This window comes from Rhinatrema bivittatum, chromosome 1 (assembly GCF_901001135.1).
Source record: "Rhinatrema bivittatum chromosome 1, aRhiBiv1.1, whole genome shotgun sequence".
Taxonomy (NCBI): domain Eukaryota; kingdom Metazoa; phylum Chordata; class Amphibia; order Gymnophiona; family Rhinatrematidae; genus Rhinatrema; species Rhinatrema bivittatum.
Genome location: NC_042615.1, coordinates 501,948,530 through 501,969,856, shown reverse-complemented (window position 1 = coordinate 501,969,856; position 21,327 = coordinate 501,948,530). Strand labels below are relative to the sequence as shown.

General features: G+C 48.0%; 2 protein-coding genes across 4 annotated transcripts in view; one reads left to right on the top strand and one right to left on the bottom strand.

Annotated features, from left to right (window-relative positions):
* Positions 1-9,453, top strand: part of LOC115095782 (ras-related protein Rab-7a-like) — a 71,351-nt gene extending 61,898 nt beyond the window's left edge. For all 3 annotated transcript variants that reach the window (XM_029609950.1, XM_029609958.1, XM_029609942.1), the window contains one exon: positions 8,947-9,453. In XM_029609950.1, the coding sequence (XP_029465810.1) occupies positions 8,947-9,042 (96 nt within the window). In that variant the 3' untranslated portion in view covers positions 9,043-9,453. The remainder of the gene's footprint in view (positions 1-8,946) is intronic.
* Positions 9,454-19,008: 9,555 nt separating this feature from the next.
* Positions 19,009-21,327, bottom strand: part of HCFC1 (host cell factor C1) — a 465,140-nt gene continuing 462,821 nt past the window's right edge. The window contains exon 27 of the mRNA XM_029609928.1: positions 19,009-21,017. Coding sequence (XP_029465788.1) covers positions 20,978-21,017 — 40 coding nt within the window. The 3' untranslated portion in view covers positions 19,009-20,977. The remainder of the gene's footprint in view (positions 21,018-21,327) is intronic.

Genomic DNA, 21,327 nt, shown 5'->3' with positions numbered 1-21,327 from the left:
TCAGTCCAGGTATCATAGGGATCAGCACCTGTTCCCCTAGTAACCTGAAAAGGATGGGACGATGGAATTCCTGAAGGTCCTGGTCTAGGCTCTGAAGGCATCAAGGGAAGAACTGGATGCACCGATGAAGGCATCGACGGATGGATCGAGTTTTGCCGATGGATGCATCGGCAAAACTCCCGATTGAGGAATGCGGAATGGTGTTTCTCCACCTGATGACAGGGTAAGCGGGGAAGGCACCGGAGCCATCTGTGACCCAGGATCCATTGATGGAAAAGCGGCTATAAGCACATCCATCTTTGAGAGCAGCGGTGCCAATGCTGCCGGAATGGGATCAATGGTTGGTTCCACGGCTAGCACCAATATCTGTGTCGGGGGAACTTGGGAGTCTGTGCATCGCCTTATCGATGGCCTCCTGGACCATCCGGTCCAGTTCTTCATGGAGACCTGGAGCAAGCAGCTCTGGAAGGGAAGAAGGAGGCAGAGGCATAGCCAAAGGGACAACTGTTAAAGGCGGAGTCGTGGCTCCTGATACCCATGCGGGTGAGGGTTGCCTCTGTGACCCGGTCGCAGAAAGGGTCGATGCTTTTTTCTGGACGGGGTTTTTTCGATGGCGGCTCAGAGAAGGGCGAGGTCGATGATTTTCCTTCCTCGATGGTCCAAGACTTTGGTGTCTATGCCGATGTTTCTCTCTACGATCCCCTCGGGGGTAGAGGTAGTCGAAGGCCGAGAGGTCATAGAGGCCGGGCGGTCACCGGCCGATACTGGCGCGAAGTGGACGGTGCCGGTTCAGACGACGTCGATGCAATAAATGGCGTCTGGGTTTGAGAACGGAAGAGAAGTTCCATTTTCTCCATTCTGGCCTTGCAACCTTTTGGCATTAAGGCACGTTGGGTACGAGCATGATGTCTTGACCTGCACCAAAGACACATTACACAGACTTTATTAGGGTCTGCTTATGGACATGGTGCGAGTACAGTCCGGGCACCGACGGAACCCTGACGCCACGGCCTTTGAAAAAAATTGAGCTGCGGTACGGTTGACGGCCAGTAGGCCGCAAGGGCCAAACTCGATGGGAATCGACCAAAAACAGGTAAAAAAAACCAAAACTTACCAGAGTACCGCGGAGTCAAAAATTCGAAGGAGGGACCCCTGTGGGCTATGAAAGTTTTTAGTAACTCAGTGAGGAAAATTCCTGTCAGGAATCTCTGTGGAGCTCCTTAACCCAAGTGGCTACTGCTGCGCGAAAAAAGAAGACTGAACGGGGACCCCTGCTGGCTGCAGGTTTAGTGCCATACTGGGCATGCCCAGTAGGTGCCATTCAAAGTTCTAGAAACTTTGACAAACATGTTCTGTGATTGGGCTCTATCCTGTGATGTCACCCATTTGTGAGGACTACCATCCTGCTTGTCCTGTGAGAAATAGTTAAACAGGGTACTGTACAAGAGAAGGGAGATAATCCTTTCTCTGTATGGATAGAATTGTATATATGCAGTATATCAACTACAATAAACATTTATACCCAAATATGAATCTCTTCCACTTTGATGCATAGGAATCCTGGATTGTTTTCTCATAGTCAGTAGTACGCTAGAATATGGTTAAAGCATCAATATGAAATGATTATGGTGCTGTCAATATTCAAGCTGTTGGAAACTCATGCTGAAATGTTAGAAAGTAGGGGTGTCCTCAGCCCCTGTGCCAAACCACTAGTGTCAGTGATGACTTGAGTTGAATTAGTTATGCTGTAGACTGCTGTGGAAACCACACCTTCCTAGGCCACACTAGGACTGTAAAGATCATGGCTCAGTATCTCCTACTTCAATTTTGCCAGGGTCCAGTATATGTACAATATTTATTTATTTAAGTTTTTATTTACCGCTTAAACAATGGGTGTTAAGCATAGAGAAGACTAGCCATAGTCTATGGGAGAAGGTGTCCCGCCCTACACTGCATGACAGATCTGTCCTTGACCAGAATTTGTTTATGTAGAATATGGCTACTTGACCACTTGAATAAGCACTATCTGTTGGACAGCACATAGTGGAACACTACATGGGCCAGCTGTGTGGCTCGGGATTCCAATAGATTGATGTTGAAATAGATCTCCTGAGTGAGGGACGCATCTGCAGTTAGAATCACTTGGTATGGTGGCATTTGAAATGGACATCCTGTTGTGAGAGAGTTCCTGATAAGCCACCCTGCCAAGGGCTTTCAAGTCTATGTAATCCTTGCCCTATGACTGAGTCTTTGGTAAAATACTGGTTCCAGTAAGAATGCAGGGACCACAGACTTCCTTATGTTTGAATCTGGTCCTCATTGAGGCCATAGTGCCCAGCACCCCAAGGAGAAGATCCTTGCTGTTTTGGATGAGCTACACCAATCCAGGCAATACCTATGGGCAGTACCAAAGCCCCCTAAATCCAGGTTGGTGGAAGCCAGGTCACCTTGAGACCCTAGCTCCAAAGCCCAACTCCCCTTTGGCCAAAATGTCTAGCCTATAATACTGAAAGGTATGCAGAGAAGCCCAAATGGCTGCCTTGCAAATGTTCACAGAAGTGGCCGTATGCACTTCTGCCCAAAAGGAAGACTGCCATCTCTTGGAGTGTGCTCTGAGGCCCTTGGAAGGCCTCCTACCAACTACCACATCAGTGGAAACAATAGCCTCCTTGCTCCAGTGAGACAAAGTGGCCTTGGAAGCTACTTCCCCTCTATGCAGTCCACGTAACAAACCAATAATGGGTCAGACTACAAAAGTCACAGTCCCTTCCAAATAACAAATGGGCAGCCTGTGGACATCCAAGCATCTCAGAAACTGAAACTCACCCTTGCCTTCATCCCAAGAAAAAGCTGGGAGAGAAACCTCCCGATTGCTATGAAAAAAGGAATTAACCTTTAGGAGAAAAGAAAGCACTAGTGAAAAATGATCACATTTGAGGAAATTACAAGAAAAGGATCAAGGCAGGAAAGGACTTGAAGCTCTGAGATCCATCTAAAGGAGCACATGGCCACCAAAAAGACCACCTTCAGAGTATGATCCTTGAGAGAAATGTGTCTCAAGGGCTCAAAAGGAGGCACCGCTAGGGTCATTAGTACCAGAAATATCTCACAGAAGACAATAGGGACGGAAGGGTATGCAAGACCTCAGCACCGCAGAGAAAACTATTCACATATGGACGTGTCACCCTGGACATCTCACTCAAATGCTTTCTATAACAAGAGATAGCTGCAACCTGAACCATTTAGAGGCCAAACCCTTGTCCAGGCCTCTCTGGAGGAAAGCCAGAGAGACATCGGATTTTCCTCACAAAATCTTTCAAACAAATGCCAAACTCTGATATAGGCCAGAGAAGTAGACATCTATCTGGAGTTCAATAATGTAGCAATTACCGAGGCAAGTAGCCCTTTCTGCCCAACCTCCTCTGTTCAAGAGCCAGGCCATAAGATAAAATCAACCCAGATCTTCAATCGCCACTGGGCCTTGCGTCAAACAGAGAACCCATCTTGACATGCAGGAGATCTGAATACCACAGTCTTCTTGGCCAATTTGGAGCCATGAGAATCATCTGATTGTACTCTATCTCCACTTTTCATAGCACCCTGCAAAAATATGTACAGCAGCTCTCCTACTGGCCAAGGCTGGAGCAGGGCATCAATACCCAATGTACCGAACTCTCAGATGACTGAAGAAATGAAGGACCTTGCAATTCTTTGAGTTGCCATCAGATTTAGGAGGGGAAGACTATTACTGAGTGATGAGCTGGAAGGCCACCTGATTCAGCCCCTCCCCCCGGCTCCAGCTGAGAAAATCCACCAGCACATTCTCCTGATCTGCAATATGGGCTGCCGACAGCGACTAAAGATTCTGCTTCACGCACAGGAACAGCAGGTTGCTTTCTGCTGATACTCCCTGACTCCTGGTGCTTCCCTGGTTGTTCCCATAGGCCACTGCTGTTGCATTGTCTGAAAGAACTCTTACTACTTTGCCCTTGAGCATCAGGAGGAAGCGCTGCAGCACCAGTCTAATTGCTTGGGTTTCCAACCTGTTGATTGACCAGGAGGCCTCCCCATCAGAGACCACTGACCTTGTGTCATCTGCTACATACAATGCACCCCCCCCCCAAACCTGTTGGAGTTGCATCCTTCATTATCACAATATAGGCAGGAATCAGCAAGCTGACCCGAATAGATGAGAGGCAACCATCCACCAGCAGAGACTCTACCACTGGCATAGGCAGAGAAAAGCTTTTAAATTTGTGCCTGATTGTATGCTTTGTCTTAACTTTCTTTTCCTTTTAATCATAGTCTTGCTTTATGAAATACCCCAAGTCTCTTGTCCTGTATGTTTATCTTATTAGATTGTAAGCTCTATTGAGCAGGGACTGTCTTTTTGCATGTTTGTACAGAGCTGCATATATCGTGTAGTGCTATAGAAATAAGTAGTAGTAGGAAGGCGAACCCTGTAGTCCTATGACTATGGAGACCATCTTAATAGAAGAGAAGCCTGCAACAGTCTCAGTTCATTTGCATATATAATCCTAATCCAATGCAAATAGTTGTAACGCTGCCTGTTGACTCTCCTCTCCTGTACTTATGTATATCTTCCAGTTACCCCCTCCCCTGTTCATTGTAATTTCCTTTCATTCTCAGTTTTTTGTAAACCGACATGATGTGTCCTACGAATGCCGGTATAAAAAAGTTTTTAAATAAATAAATAACTCTGGCCCAGGGAACAAAGTCCGGTGTTGCTGCCATCAGGCCAAGAATTTTCCAGCATCACCAAACTTTGGGAGCCTGCTGAGCAACAACTGTCTGCTGAAACATTTTGATCATTCTTTCATTTGTGGGACACACACATCCTCCACGAGTATCTAAATGTGCTCCCAAATCCTGTTCTGATTGGGTGGGCTGCAGATTTCTCTTGGCAAAATGGATGTTCCAACCCAAACTTTCTAAGACCAACAGCATCCAATGCAATGCCTGAAAAGCCTCTGCCTGGGACTTCACTGGAATCAACTAGTCATCCAAGTAAAGATGGACCATAATACCTTTGGGACATAAAGAGGTCACCACGACCACCATTACCTTGTTAAAGGTCCATGTTGCTGTCACAAGCCCAAAGAGCAGCACCAAAAAACAAAATGATCTGAGAGGAAGCAAAAGCGGAGAAAACACTGATCCTCTAGCTGAATCAAAATGTGAAAGTAGGCCTCCAATAAGTCTGGAGAATACAGGTACTCTCCCAATCTTACCACTTGAAGAAAAGACCGAAGTGTTTCCATCCTAAAAAGGGTGATGCACAGACAGCGATTCAACACCTTGAGATTAAGATGGGGAGGAAGGTTCCATCCTTTTTCGGTACCACAGATTAAGTAACAGCTGGTACCACACTCGGAGGTAGGCATAGAAGCCATGGCCTGCAACAGTTGCAACTTCAGGATGATCTCACAAACCGCCTGCTGCATGACCAGGGAGGAACAGGGAGAGATCCTAAAGGTGTTTGGATACTGGATGTCGCAGATCCAGAGAATACCTGAAATGGATGATATCTAGCACCCAGTGATCTGAGATTAGTCAGGCTCACTCTTGGTAAAAATCCTGCGGGTACCCACCTCAAGGGCCATCCTGAAAGCAGAACCAGAGTCTGTTCTCTGTTTACAGCTCTATAAAAAGAACACCCTTTGTCCTCTGGCAGATACTTAGGCATAGGGTCTCACAAATTTTTCACCAGTTGAGCCAGATTGTCCTCGAACAATAGTCTACCCTTAAAGGGTAGTTTGCCCAGGCACGTCTTGGATTGATTGCGGAGCCAAAGGAGTCTTCAAACTGCCATTGTCAGGGTCATATAACAGGAAGAGCTACAGACCAAGTCATACCAAGAATCCACCAGAAAGGCCATAGCAGATGTCCCGTGGGCTATCACCTTGCTCTCTGGGAGATGTTGGATCCAATGCAGGAGGGCCCCCACCACCACAACTGAAGAAATCGAGATTTGAACTGACATGGTTGCAGAAGTGAAAAGATGCTTTAAGGGAATCTCCATCTTTCTGTCCTGACGATCTTTCAAAGATGTACTGCCCTCCACTAGGATGGTGGTTCATCTTGATACTGCCATAACTAAGGTATGCATCATATGGACTGAGAACTGCTGGAGAGTTACCTGTGGGAGAGCCTCTGCAACAGCTTTATGTCCTGAAGCACAGACTTTGGTGCTTCCCTTTGGGCCAATATCATCTCATCCACATTATGAGGGAGAGAAAAAGCTCTAGTAACTTTGCGGATTCCTTTAATAAAGGGGTCCCAGACTGGGGTCTCCTCCACCCTAGCATCCTCAATACGAAGACAGGTGAGCACTTGATCAATCAGACCCTGATTTCATCCAGATGAAAAAGCCGAATGACCAAACCTTCCTCCAGGCCAGGCCCAGCTGTCCCTCACACTCCTTCTAGATATCCTCCTAAGAACGTCCTGAGGCCTCAAGAGCATCCCTAAGTCTCTTCTCAGGGACTTTCAAGGCTAGGGATGGAGGAAGGTCACCCTTAGAAAAGGTGGGGCCTGCCCTCATGGAGGCCTCTCCAGGAAGATTGTAATCTCTGATGCAGGAAACAACAAAAAAACTCAGGAGAAAAATCTTAAGTCCCCAAGGATGAAGCAGATATTGGGCCTGAAGTAAGAGCTATAGGTTCCAAGCAGGGATGAGTGGGTGGGCACTTCCAATCCCCCATTACAACTGCTGCTTTAGGAAGGAAACACAAACATAGCTGGTACCTGAACTGTTCCTGCCAAGGCCTGGTCTTCCATCAGGCTCATAGCATCCTCATCCTGCCATATCTGACCACAGGAAGAAGGAGCATTGATGTGAGAGAGGGCGCCTGCGAGGATTCTCTAGGTCTCTAGCCTGTGCGCACACAAGCCAAATAGTGTCTCTTTCTCTGATGTGCTGCGGAGAATGCCACACGTGCTGCACATGTGGCCTCGATGAAACCTCTCCATGCAACATGGCAAGAGCCAAAATCAACCCCTGCGCTGACACAGCGCTTTGAAAGCGCACACAGCTGACTTGCAGAAACACCTACAAAAGGCTCCTCCAACTGCGTCTCGCTGAGAAGCCTTTGGTGATTCAGCCCTCCCTCTTGACCATACATCAAGACTGGCAAAGCTCTCAATGATGTGCCTTCCCCAAAGGTATTTTGTGACCATGCCCCCAACTGTACTTATGGTGGCCAGGAGATATGCCGCTCAAAGTCTAGCTTCCAAAAAACAGTGATGTGTGGTTCCACCTGTAACCTCCTCCCTGTTTTGCCTTTTTCCTTTTCAGAAGAAAAATCTCCTGCAGTCCTTGAAGGCAAAGCAGCTATTGGGCTCAAAGTAAGAGCCATAGTTTTTTTCTTTTCTTTTTTTTAAAAGGCTGAAGGGAGGGTGTAGGGGGGTGGGGGAAGAGAGGGAGAGACAAAAGGCAGGAAGACCAAAGGAACAGTCTGTCTAATCTAAGCCTTCCCCCTTTTAAAGCTCTACCTGGCCCCCTCTAGGGCTAGGAGCTGATACACTGGGTTGGCCGAAACCAGTGGCCTGGGCCCTGGGTCTGACAGAGGTTACAATCCAACCTCTAACTGCTGCACCACCAGGCCCTACCATCCACTGGAGGCAGAAAATACTGGATTTTTCCAGTGCTGCATCTCCTATATTTAGTGGCAATGATGTCATGCTGGGAAAAACCAGTGTTCTCTACCTCCATCTGCTGGTACAGGGAAACAACCCACAGGTATTGCCTGGACTGGTGGAGCTGGATGATACGGAAGCCTTTTTCTTGACCACAGTTTGAAAAAGGGGCTCTTCCACATAAAAAAAATTTTTGAAATTTTTTAAAAGAGAAAGAATAAAATTCTGAAAAAAAAACTAAGAAAAAAAAAAGAAAATCCTGAGATTACTTGTGGCAGCAGTAATCAACAATAGCTCCTCAGTTATCTGTTCATTGGATGAAAAAAAACAAACGGAAAGTGCATTACTGAAGGCTACTTAGTGCAGTGGCTACTTCATGTGTGCAAAGCCTTCTAGGTCTCTAACCAGTGAGTTAGCACACCATATTTTGTGCTGTACAGTGACATCACATATGCATGGGACTGCTCATCGTGCTTATCCGTAGAAAAAATAGAGTAACAGGGCTGGCCCACTCAACATTGCCAGGTGTATGCTTACTGCTCCTAGGGTGTGAAGTCTCAGCTATTGCTCAATGGCAACACCTAGAGGTCACCTTAGGGTATCAGAGAAACTACAATTTGTGGTCAGCAGACTGAGCTGGATATAAACATAGAGGTAACACCCCTCCCCCAGGTAGTTAGAAACATGACAGCAGAAAAAAATGACCATATGGCCTGTTTAGTGTATCCATTTGTCCAAATTAGCTGTACAATTTCCATAACTCCCTCAGAGATCCCCTGTCTTTAGTCTATGCTTTCTTGAATTTGGATACTGTTTTTGTGAATGAGGACACATGGCATCATAGCCAAATGGAGGCTGATTCAGACTGAGCAGCTACTGGCATAAGCTTACTGGACAGACTGGGTGGATCATTTGGTCCCTTTTCTGCCATCATTTCTATGCTTCTTTGAGCTACAAGCCCAATGGAGCAGAGGGAAGGGGCCAGACCCAAAAAATAAAGTAAACAGAGGAAAACTAATTAGAACCTGTCCAGTTGGACAGGTTCTAATTAGGCTTCCAGCCTAAAGAAGCAGCGCAAACAAACCTACCTCAGCCAGGGGGTACTATAGTAGATGCGAGACCCATGTCCCTTAAGGACATTCAAGTCATACAAGAAACGAACACCCATTTTTACCACTGCCCATGGGACATAACTCTGCCCCCTCCTGGAGCTGGATAAGCATGGAAATTCTATACTGTTCTTCCTACTCCCCTGTCCTAACTCTTTTTCATATGCTTACACTGCAGCAAAAAGAACCAAGCCTGCCTGAAGTGGACTCCATCCAGCTTCCCTCTGCTAGTTCAGATGTCCATGCTGCCACCAGCCGCAAGTGCTCCTGCTGACCAGCATCACAGTGCCAGGCACATGAAACGGTTTCACTTGGAGATATAACTGTGGCTGTTTTGCTCTCATACATAAATGACAACTCTCTCTTGCTGCAGAAGGGGCTTATATGTTACGTACCCTATGTAGAATATGGTGAGACAAAGGCAAGGCCCGCAGCCTGGATACATCAAGCGGCCACTGCAGAAGGTGAAGTAATCCATCACTACATCACATACGTGCCGAAAAGATGACCAATAGAAGCAAGAAAGCAATAGCACAATGTCAGACAAGCAGTACAGAGAACAAGAGAATGGCAGGATGGGGGGAGGGAAGGCAGAGCAAGCAAGATTCAAAATCCTATTTTTTAAACTAGAATGAAGAGGCTTTTGGAAACAAGTTATAAATAAAAGCTTTTTTTTTTTTTTTAATCTGATTTTTCTTACGTGGTTTGTTTTAATTGTTTTATTTTGCAGCCACACACACTTCTGCCCTATAGCACCACCTCCTAGCCCTGAAACCCTCACACAGCTAAATGAAGGTGCAAGCTAGTGGGAATGGGCTGAGAAGCAGGGATTTTTCCTCCCATTCTTCGGCGATGAGAAAAACACTTAGTAAATGAAGCCCTTAGCTTGTAAGCTTTCTTGGGCCAAGAATTACTAACTGTACCTAATACAATTTGAGCTTGGATTTGGATGGATAATTACAATTCAGATGTTCTGCCAATACCCTTCACTCCTGCTATTCCAGTTCTGTGGGAAAGAAAGAAGGCAGGATGCTAACTCAGAAAATATTTCTTCCCAGAAAAGGTAATGGATATATATGATATGGCTTCCTAGTGGAGGTATTGGAAATAAACCTGTAATGAAATTTAGAAAAAAATCAAGTGATAAACACAGATGATTTCTGGTGGCAAGGTTAGGGCAGGACTGGCAGAAGGGACAGGCAAGGCAGGTGACCACCCATGGTAGGCCATAAGCACTTCTCTGCTTTTGCTTAGCTGCTAACAGATGACTGCATCTTCTAAAGACTGACCCCTGCTTCCCATGGCCAGCTGCACCATCACTGACTGCTGGTTGGCCTGATGACAGGTCTGGGGGAGAGGAAAGCCAGAGGTTGGCTGGGGATCTATAGCATTTTGCTGCCAATACTATTGAGCAGACTGGAGGGACAGATTACTACAGAAAAAAAGCACCCTAGAGATACTGTAAGTCATAGAATAGTGGGTTGGTACTAAAAAGTGACAACTCCTCCCAGAAACCAACCAGGTGGGTGCCAGCAGGGTACTGTTCAGCAAGGCCAGATATTCAGACAACCACCTCCCTAATTTTGGTAGTTATTTAAGATTGTTGCAAAGCTTCTGGGTAAGTCATGGGAATGAGGTGGGGGTTGCTGGGTATTGAATTACGTTCAGGATCTAGTGGACTCTTCTACCCAGGATAAGAGAACAAATGAGTAAAATAAAAACTGATTTCAATAAGAAGTGATATTCTGCAAGCAGTCAAGCTTCTAAGGCTGACAACTAGTCCTTACAGTGTGGGCAGGAATAACTGCTGTTATCAACTAGCTAACTAATCAGGCCAATACAGAAAAATGCGCGGGAGAGCCGGCGAGCGCCCGCTCTCCCGACACAGGCACAGGCCACTCTTCTGGGCACGCGATTCAGAAAGCCCAGTTCCCTGCAGGGACCCGGATCAGTCCAGACTGCTGGTTTTGCCCCCCACTCTAGCAGATAGAGACAGAGATGTTTTAAAAACAAAACTCCGCCTTATATAGGAGAGTGCCACCTACAGTCCCCCAGTATTTCGTAATGATAAAGCATGATGGCTCCCATAAGATACCATAACTATATACACTAACTCCTGAATCAGAAAAGAAAAATTTACCACCAGGTCACTGAACGCCAGTATTTCTCTGTCTCTAGCACAGGGGTGGGCAATTCCAGTCCTCGAGGGCCAAGAAGCAGTCGGGTTTTCAGGATATCCCTAATGAATATGCATGAAATAGATCTGCATACACCTGAGGTAGAGTGCATGCAAATCTCACTCATGCATATTCATTAGGGATATCCTGAAAACCCGACTGGTTCGCAGCCCTCGAGGACTGGAATTGCCCACCCCTGCTCTAGAGACAGAGAAATACTGGCGTTCAGTGACCTGGTGGTAAATCTCTCCAAGAGCAAGCTCATACCCTCTCAGTCCTTGGAGTATTTGGGAGTGCTCTTCGACACTCGGTGGGGTCGAGTTTTTCTCACCAAGGACCGCATCTTCAAGTTACAAGCTCAGGTGCAGAGCCTGTTACTCCAAATGTCTCCCAGGGTTCGGGAATATCTACAGGTTCTTGGGTCCATGGCGTCAACTTTAGAACTGGTGCCATGGGCGTTTGCTCATATGCAGCCCTTGCAGTACGCATTACTGTCCCGCTGGAACCCACTATCCGAACTGTTTTTTCTGCCACTGCCACTTACAGAAGCGGCGAGGGACAGTCTACCATGGTGGCTGGTGACAGAATCTATCCAGAGGGGTTCCTCTGGAGATTCCCGAATGGACAGTGGTCACCATGGACACCAGTCTCTCCGGCTGGGGAGCGGTGTGCCAGAGGAAGTCCATGCAGGGCTTATGGTCTCCCGAGGAGTCCCTGTGGTTGATCAAGCGGTTGGAGACCCGGGCAGTACGGGTAGCATTACAAGTCTTCAGTCATCTCCTGCAGGGGAGGGCAGTCCGGGTATTGTCGGACAATGCGACCATGGTAGCTTACATCAACGGCCAGCAAGAACACCATCTTCAAGGTTAACAGACGGAGGGACAGGCCTTGGAGGGGTCTGAAGGCGGATCCCGCTAGGAACTCCAAGACGAGGTTGAGGTTCCACAGGGTCACTGGCCACTTTAGTGGTGGGCAAATGTGTTTGACTCCTTTCAGGAAGCGTGATACATCTGGGTGCGAGGCTATGCTGTCGTCCTCGCTCCTGGAGCCGTAGCATGACAATGTGGCTACCTGTACCCTTGATGGAGTTGAGGGACAGGCCCTTCTGTAGTCCATTCTGTAGGAAATCCAGAATCACAGGAACTTTAGAGGAGCGTGGTTTGACGTTGTGGTCTTCGCACCAGGCCTCAAAGACTCTCCAGATCCTTATGTATGTTAGAGATGTGGAGAACTTGCGTGCTCGGAGGAGAGTATCTATTACTGCCCCCAAGTATCCCCTCTTTCTCAGGCGGACCCTCTCAATGGCCAGACCGTAAGAGAGAATTGAGCTGGATCCTCGTGGAGGATGGGACCTTGTTGTAGCAGGTCTGTGTGGAGGCAGGGGTAGTGGATTCCCTGCCAGTAGTCTTCTCATGTCTGCGTACCAGGGTCTTCTTGGCCAGTCCGGGGCCACCAGAAGAACTAGCCCCCTGTGCCGCTGAATCTTGTGAATGATTGCTCCCAGTAAGGGCCACAGAGGGAAGGCGTATAGCAGGGTCCCTGGTGGCCAGGCCTGTACCAGGGCATCGATCCCCTGGGACTGCGGATCCCGCCTGTGGCTGAAGTATCTGGGTACTTGAGCGTTGGATCTGCTTGCTAGAAGGTCCATGTCTGGAGTCCCCCACCGATTCACTATCATCTTGAAGGTTGTGGGTGACAGCTTCCATTCTCCCGAGTTTAGATTTTCCCTGCTGAGGAAGTCTGCTGTGGTGTTGTCCTTCCCGGCGATGTGGACGGCGGAGATATCCTGGAGATTTGCTTCCGCCCAAGCCATCAGAGGGTCTATTTCTAAGGACACCTGTTGGCTTCTGGTTCTGCCCTGCCGGTTGATGTAGGCCACCGTTGTGGCGTTGTCTGACATCACTCTGACTGCTTTGTCTCGAAGTCTGTGGGCAAACCGCAGGCAGGCTAATCTGACCGCCCATGCTTCTAGGCGGTTGATGTTCCACCCCGCCTCTTCTTCGTTCCACCGCCCTTGGGTGGTTAGCTCTTCGCAGTGTGCTCCCCACCCGTGTAGACTGGCATCTGTGGTGAGCAGGGTCCAGGTTGGGGAGGATAGTCTTGATCCCCGGCTCATGTGGCTGATCTGTAGCCACCACCGTAGCTGGGTCCGGACTCTGGCCGGTAATGGTAGACGTACGGAGTAGTTCTGGGATCGTGGACTCCACCGTGATAAAAGTGAGCGTTGCAGGGGCCTCATGTGGGCTCGCGCCCATGGCACCACTTCCAGTGTGGATGCCATTAGTCCGAGGACTTGCAGGTAATCCCATGCTGTGGGACGGGAGGCACTCAGCAAGGTCTGGAGCCGGTTCCATAGCTTTGATCTCCTCATAGGGGTCAGGCTGACCTTGTCTTCCTTGGTGTCGAATCGGACTCCTAGGTATTCCAACGACTGCGAGGGCTGTAGGGAGCTCTCGTTTGTGTTGACTACCCAACCTAGGCTTTCCAGTAGGGTTATGACTCTGCTGGTTGCTTGGTGGCTTTCCTCCGCTGATTTTGCTCTGATCAGCCAATCGTCCAGGTAGGGATGAACGAGGATTCCTTCCTTCCTGAGTGTTGCCGCCACCACTACTATTACCTTGGTGAATGTCTGGGGTGCAGTGGCTAACCCGAAGGGTAGTGCCCGGAACTGGTAGTGATGATTCAGGACCTTGAAGTGTAGGTAGCGCTGGTGTTCCTGATGAATTGGGACGTGTAGGTAGGCCTCCGACAGGTCCAGGGATGTGAGGAACTCTCCTGGCTGTATTACTCGTATGACTGATCGTAGGGTTTCCATGCGGAAGAGTGGGATCCTTAGGTGTCGGTTGACCGACTTGAGGTCCAGGATGGGTCTGAATGTACCCTCTTTCTTGGGTACGATAAAGTAGATGGAGTAATGTCCAGTATTTATTTCCCATGTAGGTACCGGGGTTATGGCCCCGAGAGCCAGAAGTCTGGTCAGTGTAGCTTCCACTGCCGCCCTCTTGCAGGGGTCGTGGCAGGGAGATTCCACGAACTTGTCCGGAGGGATTCGAAGGAAGTCCAGGTAGTACCCCTCTCGGATGATGGCTAGGACCCACTTGTCCGAAGTTCTCGACCCATCTGCGGTAGAATAGGGTTAGTCTGCCCCCTATGGCTTCTTCCCTTGGATGGGTCGGCTGAATCTCATTGTGGGGTACGGCTGGGGCCTGGACCCAAGCTGGTTCCCCTCTTGCTGTGTTTGTTCCGAAAGGAATGGTTCCTGCCCATAGGGCGGGGCGCTTGATAGTTGCTCTTGTAAGGGTTGAAGCGCTGTGAGCTTCTGCCTCTGGAGGACCTGGGGAAGGGACGCTGGTTTCTCTTCGTCTTGTCTTCCGGCAAACGAGGTAATGGGGAGTCGCCCCATTTGTTGGCCGGTTTTTCTAGTTCGCTGCCAAAGAGGAGAGATCCTTTGAAGGGCAGTCTTGTGAGGCGTGTCTTGGAGGAGGCGTCAGCCGACCAATTTCGAAGCCAGAGTTGTCTCCCTGCTGCCACTGTGGACGACACTCCTCTGGCTGCTGTGCGCACTAGATCGGAAGCCGTGTCAGTGAGGAATGATAGTGCTGATTCCATGTCTTCTCCCAGGGTGTTGTTCCTGGCTTGAGATAAACAGGAACGTGTCACCACGGTGCAGCAGGCCGCAATCTGCAGGGACATGGCTGCCACCTCAAATGATTGTTTTAGTATAGCTTCCAGGCGCCGGTCCACTGGGATGGTAGTGCGCTTAGCGACCGCGCAGATTATGGCGTCCACTCTAGGACACGCCAGAAGTTCCTTGGTCGCTGGGTCCAGGGGGTACATGGCCGACAAGGCTCGACCTCCTTTGAAAGAGGACTCCGGAGCATTCCATTCCAGGTCAATTAGCTGTTGTGCCGCCTGTAAGAGAGGAAAATGGCGAGACGTCTGTCGAAGGCCCTCCAGCAGGGGGTTCATTCTAGGTTCCCCCGAGGTGCCTTGGCCCGGGATAGCGAGCTCCGATAGGCATTGGGATACAAGGTCCAGAAGCTCATCCTTTGTGAAGAAGCGTCTCATGGTTCAGTGTGGCTCTGTCCCCGAGGGGAGTTCCCCCTCCTCGAGGGCCTCGACTTCCTCTTCGGAGAAATCCGTGTCCCCGTAGGTGGGGCATCTGGGTGGTGGGAGCCTGTGCCTAGGCCTCGAGGGTCCTGGGGCATGAGGGTCTTCCAGTGGCGCATATGTCTGTTCCGCCCGGGGGTCAGTTTGCATTTTGACAAAGGTGTGAATCCCCTTAAACAGCTCCACCCAAGAGATCGACGCTGGGTCTAAGTTGAGGGGCGCCGATTCCCCGTCTGTGGGGTGGATTCACTGGGATCTACTAGGTCCGGAGTGCCCCCTGAGGAGCTAGAACTGGGCCCTGGGTGGGGCTGGCCCTGACCTGGATCACCCAGGGCTTCCTCACAGTGTGCGCATAGCGCGTTGGCTTCCTCGCTCTGTGCGGCTCTGATGTGGCATGCTGGGCAGAGGCCTTGAGCTTTTATTCCTGTTTCTGGAGGTGCCATTTCTGTGGACGCGTAAGTTCTTATGCGCTTATGTGCGCGCGCAGATGTGCACCTTGTTGTGTGCGCGTAACTTATGTGCGTAAGGTTTTATGTGTGCCTAAGATTATGCGCACAAGTAATTTTGCGCGCTTAGCTTAATTTGTGCGCTCGGAACGGACGGCGGGCGGTGCGGCGAACAGGGCCAAGATGGCGACGGCGAGCATGCGGGCAATATGGCGACCTCCTCGGAGGGTCTCCACGCGGGCAGACCCTGGAACAGCCGGGGGCCTAGCCCTGCTAGGACGGATCAACCCGGTGGCACAGGTTCCGATCTCATACCTGTGCTCCTCCTCGATCTTCGGAGACCGGCTTAAAGTAGAAGATTTCCACCTTACCTTGTCTTCGGCGCTTCCCGGTTTCTCTCCGGGCGGTCTCCGGCTGCGGGGTGAGAGGGTAAATACCTTCACCGCTGCGCTCGAGGGGGTGCACCCGCTGCCTCTCAGCCGCGCCCGGGATCGGGGGCTAAGTCCTCGCCGCAAATCGACCGCCGGACCGAGGCTGCCTCTACGCCGCGCCCGAGGATTCGGGGGCTAGGTCCCTGCCGCAAATCGGCCACTGGACCGAGGCTCATCTCCGAGGGACCACGGAAATCGCCTCGGGAAACTCAACTGGGGGAGGGACCAGAGGGTATCACCGCAGGAGTGCGGGGCTCGTCTTCAGGTAGGTTTCTTCTTTAAATTTCGGGTTTTGTTCTTTAATTTTGGTCTAACGCTCTGAGAGCGTGCAGATAGTCCCTAACTGCTATGGAGACAGAAAATACTGAAGCACTGCACTTCCTGCAGGGGTATATGTACTAGGGGCTGACGTCAGATTGAAATCTGATCCGTCTCCAACTGCTAACAGGAGTACACTATACCCATTGGTCCTGAGTCCATCTGCTACACGCTACGAAAAGGTGCTTAGGCTTCTTGTTTACCGGTGCCATGAGCGGCAGTAACCACGCGTTCAAATGCACTTAAAAATGTGCGCACCAAGTATAGGCACCTCAGCAACAAGTGCGGCAAGGCGCACGCACTGTCAGTGTGCCCCACTGGAGTGTATCACCACATTCAAAAAAAGTTATGTGCTCGAAAATTGCGCCTAATGCAGTGCGCACCATGCGTGGGTAGAGCTGATGTATTGTGCACACTGATGCTCTGTAGAGGGCAGTAAAGCATGCAGAAGAGTGCGCAAAAAACATCGTGGCCTACCATGCAGCATGCAGGAGAAAAGCCTGTTGTGGGGCCTAGCCCACCAGGGCTGCTCAACCTGCCAGTCTGACTAATTCTCCTAACCTCGATGGGAGCAGGAACGACTTTGGGACAGCCACCAAGCATGGAGCCTGAAGGAAGGCCTAAAAATCCCCGTCTGTAGGTAAAATTCCTTTTCTCTTTTTTTTGTTTTTTAAAACTTACCAGAGCTTAGCACTTACCGGCTGAATAGAGATGGTCTCCCACTGCAGGGGGAGAGGGCATCTGCCGTCACCACTGCACTTGGCTTCCTGCACCCGCTTCCCTTCAGCTGTACAAGCAGCTAATTCCACGCTGGAAACTGGCTACCAGACCAAGGCACACCTCTGAGGGACCACAGAAATCACCTCAGGAATTCTCAACTGGGGGAGGGCATTTAGGTATCACTGCAGGAGAGCGGGGCTTTCGTTCCTCAATTTAAAATTCTCCTTTCAAAATTCACAGCAATCCCAATAGGGAAATGGATGTCCACCATCTGCTGGAGATGGAGAATACTGGCAGGCTGGGGTCACTGCAGGAGTATATATACTATGACGCCAGCTTGCTCAGTCTCCATCTGCTGGCAGGGGAACATAACCCACTGGTCCTGAGTCCATCTGTCTACAAGCTAGGAAATACATGTGCACTGTGTATATGGCCACTATTTGTCACTGTTGGGCAATGATTGAACTCTCTTCACTCTAGCTACCTCTCCATAAGATAGCACAATAACTGAACCTCTAAGGCTACCCTTTTGTGGATCTGATATGACTAGTCATGATGGTGAGGACGACAAACATGGCAGCATTAGCAATCTCGAAGAAACAGAACTTGATTCAGTTCCATCACATGTAAGCACCTTCAAGATTCTTACAAGTCACATTTTTCAATATTATGGGAAAACCAGAGCCACTTGCTATGTGCACTTTCTGAAAAACAACACAGTGCATATAACATGCTTAAAACAGATTGGTGCCCCTTCCTGTTTTAATCTGGTCAAAAGAGTGTGTCTCAAAAAAAACAACTGAAAACAAAGTAAGTTAATTTGACCAGGAAAACTATAGTTTTATTAACCTGTAGCCACCAGAGCCTAATGCCTTTCACCCACAGAGAAGGGCGGTGGAGCTCCAGATCATATCAGTCCAAAGGTTGGAGGGGGTGGGGGGAGGGCAGAAGCATAAAAAAACAACTCCTCCCCAAAGAGAAAATCAAATTTTGAAAAAAGGACAACAAAGAAAGGTTTGTTTTGTGTATGTTTTTTCCAAAAAAATTCATTTAATTATTTCAAAATAGCACAAAAATCCCCTGACAGACAGCACTACAATATCATTAAATGACCTGGAATACTCCTCTACAATAGAAGTAATTGTTTTTCTTCTCAAAAGGGGAAAAAAAACCCATGGTGCTGCCCCCCCCCCCAAACAAGGGTAAAAACGACAGGCGAGGATTTGGAAAGGTGGTCTTCAACCATAACACAGAGCATAATGGACTATAATACAGATCCAGGGAGGCCAGCAGCGTGCATGCAACTCATGACGGCTGCTCCCACCCTATATGGCTGGCTACTGGGCAAATGTGCCTATCCCATAAGCCACGATCATCCAGATCGCACCATTTTTTTTCAGCATTGCTTTCTAAAGGGTCACATACTATCTTTTCTTTATTTTTTTCCTATTATGTAACTTTTCTTTAATAAAAAAAAGAAAAAACCTAAGTTGGCAAAAACTTTGCATGTTGATTTCTGCTGCCCCCCCCATTCTCCTCCCAATCACCATGAAACAAATGATTCACAGAATCAGTAGCTTGGCTGCTGGATTCAGTTTGTCTCTTCTTTTTGACAGAGAGGAACAGCCCAGCCTGGGTGTCTAGCCAAGAATGGGATGTGTGCTGAGAGAGAAATCAAATTTCGTGCCCTCTGCCCACCCCCCCTTTTTTTTTTTTTTAAAGAAATAGAGAACATCAGTCCTTGCACAGAGACCGAAGACTCTGGGCTAGCAAGTGCAGAGGTGCTCAGGCTCCCATTAGGCCTTCCAGACACCTAACCCACCTGCATAGCCCTCAGCACAAAACTTCAGACCCGCACTTAGCTCACACCTCTTCCTCACTCAGGAAAGACAGTCTCATCCACATAAAAGTCCAAAACTTTCATCAGGACTGGGGTATATTAAACTAACACTTCAAAATCTTAAAATGTAGTGGGAATTTTTTTTTAATCACAAAAAAATAAATTCCCTGCATGCTTTGAGCTAGTTCAGTATTTGCTGGGGGTTTTTTTTTTTTGCTGTTTTGATTATAAAAAAAGTTTATAAAAAAAAGATTCCTACATAGATAATTCTGTTAAGAAATAATGTGTGTGTATACCTCTCTCCCCCCTCTATACACACACACATAAAAACGGTTATGCTCTTGCCACTTACTCTTGGGGAAGTGAACATAGCTCCCAGGCTGCGTGAGATCACATTCAGAGCAGTTTTTTGATCTGCCCAGCCATATAACATTGAAGGATATATCCTTTCATGCTTAGAAACATGTGGCCTGAAAGGAGTGTAAGCTCTCGGTACATCCTAGGGCACACGCAGAAGAGGGAGGTAGTGAGAAGGGAGGAGTAGGTAGATTGCTTAAAAACAGTATGGAAGTAGAGACAAGCAGGGGGGGCATAGACAAAAGAAGAAAAACACTTTGAAAATGTTATTAAAATCAAAATCTTCTCTGGTACAGGCTTAGGAAGGAAGACGTACCATCTACATCCTTGCAGCAGTAAAAGGCCTGCTTACTGTAGGATGAAGGCAGCTTCAAAACCTTATACCAACACCTGGAACTGGTGCTATGAGCCATCCAGAGATTATTTTGAAACTACCCACCATCAATTCTGCCCTCTCTTGCAGCTCAGTGACCCAATGAACCTTTCGCTGTACATCGCTAGAGTGGGAAAATGTCCCTCAAACTATTAAAAATACATAAAATTAAAAAGCCACACAACTAAATGTTGTAAATACAAAAAACGTACTTCATTCAAATAAACAAAAAAAGCAGAACTGGGATTTTTAAAAAAATGGTTAAGAGTTTTCTTTCCCTACCCATCCACTCACACTTGCTTTCCATCCAAACCTTTTTCTAATGCTTCCCCAACTGCTGCCAGACCACTCCTCCATGCACACAAAAATAGTTAACCATTTTGCTCCTGAAAGTATTCTTAAGACAACTTGCTGCACGTGCTTCCTTTTTAACTTTCTTGCCTCCTCCAATATGGACACCAACACTCATAGTCCACCAGCAGCATCTCCAGTGACTCGCAAACTCAGTCCGAAAGGAAATCCCTTCCCACTTTTCTTTTCTCTCGGCAGAGATAAAAAAAAAAAAAATAGACCCCCAAAATAACCATGCATGGTCACAAACAAAAATACAGATTGCGTTTGCAAGATTATAGATACAGGGGCTACAAATTTTTTTCTTAAAAAGGAACACTTTTACAAACCAATTGGGGCAGCTGAAAATGGTCTCTGCAAAAGGTTGGATGGGAGAAAGGGGAGAGGGGCCCACAGGAGGAAGATGGGAAAAAGGGAATAATTGCCCTCCCCCTAAATCAATCTCCAAGTGCTTTTAGAATCTTAAATCACAAGGAAAAAATATTTTTCCTTTATAAATTGCAAAAGAAAAACAAATCCAGAAAGCTTTGTCCCACACACGTGGATGCTTGGGCTTGACAAGCTACTGCAAGCACACAGACAAGCCACCATAGGTGCAAGGGTCTCTTGTATAGGCCAGCAAAATTCCAGATTGCCTCGCCTATGTCCTTGGGGCAGGCATATGATTTTTGTTTAAAAGTTTGTGCACCTTTGCCTTGATAAACAAAGACCTCTTACCCCACTCCTTCCCAGACATACACGTTCAACTTCCTCCCAACAAGGGTGTGCTTTCTGCCTGAGTGTTTTTTTTTTTTGGTTTTTGTTTTCTTTTTTTTTGTTTTTTTTTTTTTTAAACAAAAACACAGAAACAGCAAGTAACGGAGGGCCACAGAGCAGACAGCCAGTCCTCTATTTTCCTCGCAGTAGACAAGGGAGGGGAGAGCTGGTGTCCTGTCCTGATGGGTGGACTTGGGGAAGGAGAATATACGCGCAAACAGTCTGCATCTTGAGCAAGTACACAAGACGGATGTTTTCATCTCGTTTCTTCTCTCTTCCCAGGGGTCGGTGTAAAATAAGGAGAAAAATCCAATAGGTGAAGTTGTTCCATCACTGGTTGTCAGATTTGGACTTCTTTGGAGCAGATTTCCTAAAAACATGGGAAAGAAAGATAATTACAAATAATACAAATAAACTCCATAAGTTGCTTTGCCATAGTAGTCAGGATTTGGTGCTATTGTAGACCTGTGAGAGATCACACATAGTAACATTTTTCCAAGCACTGAAAACCGAACATATTCAAATTCAACGTAAGTATTCAGAATACAAAGATTAGGCTGGCCCGCTAGCTCTGGTTTTGATTCCTTTCTCAGGTCTTCTACTTAATAGATTGAACAAAGCTTGTAATTCAAGTTATCACACAATGGCAATGTCTAGTAGCCTAGTTGAGGACTCATGAT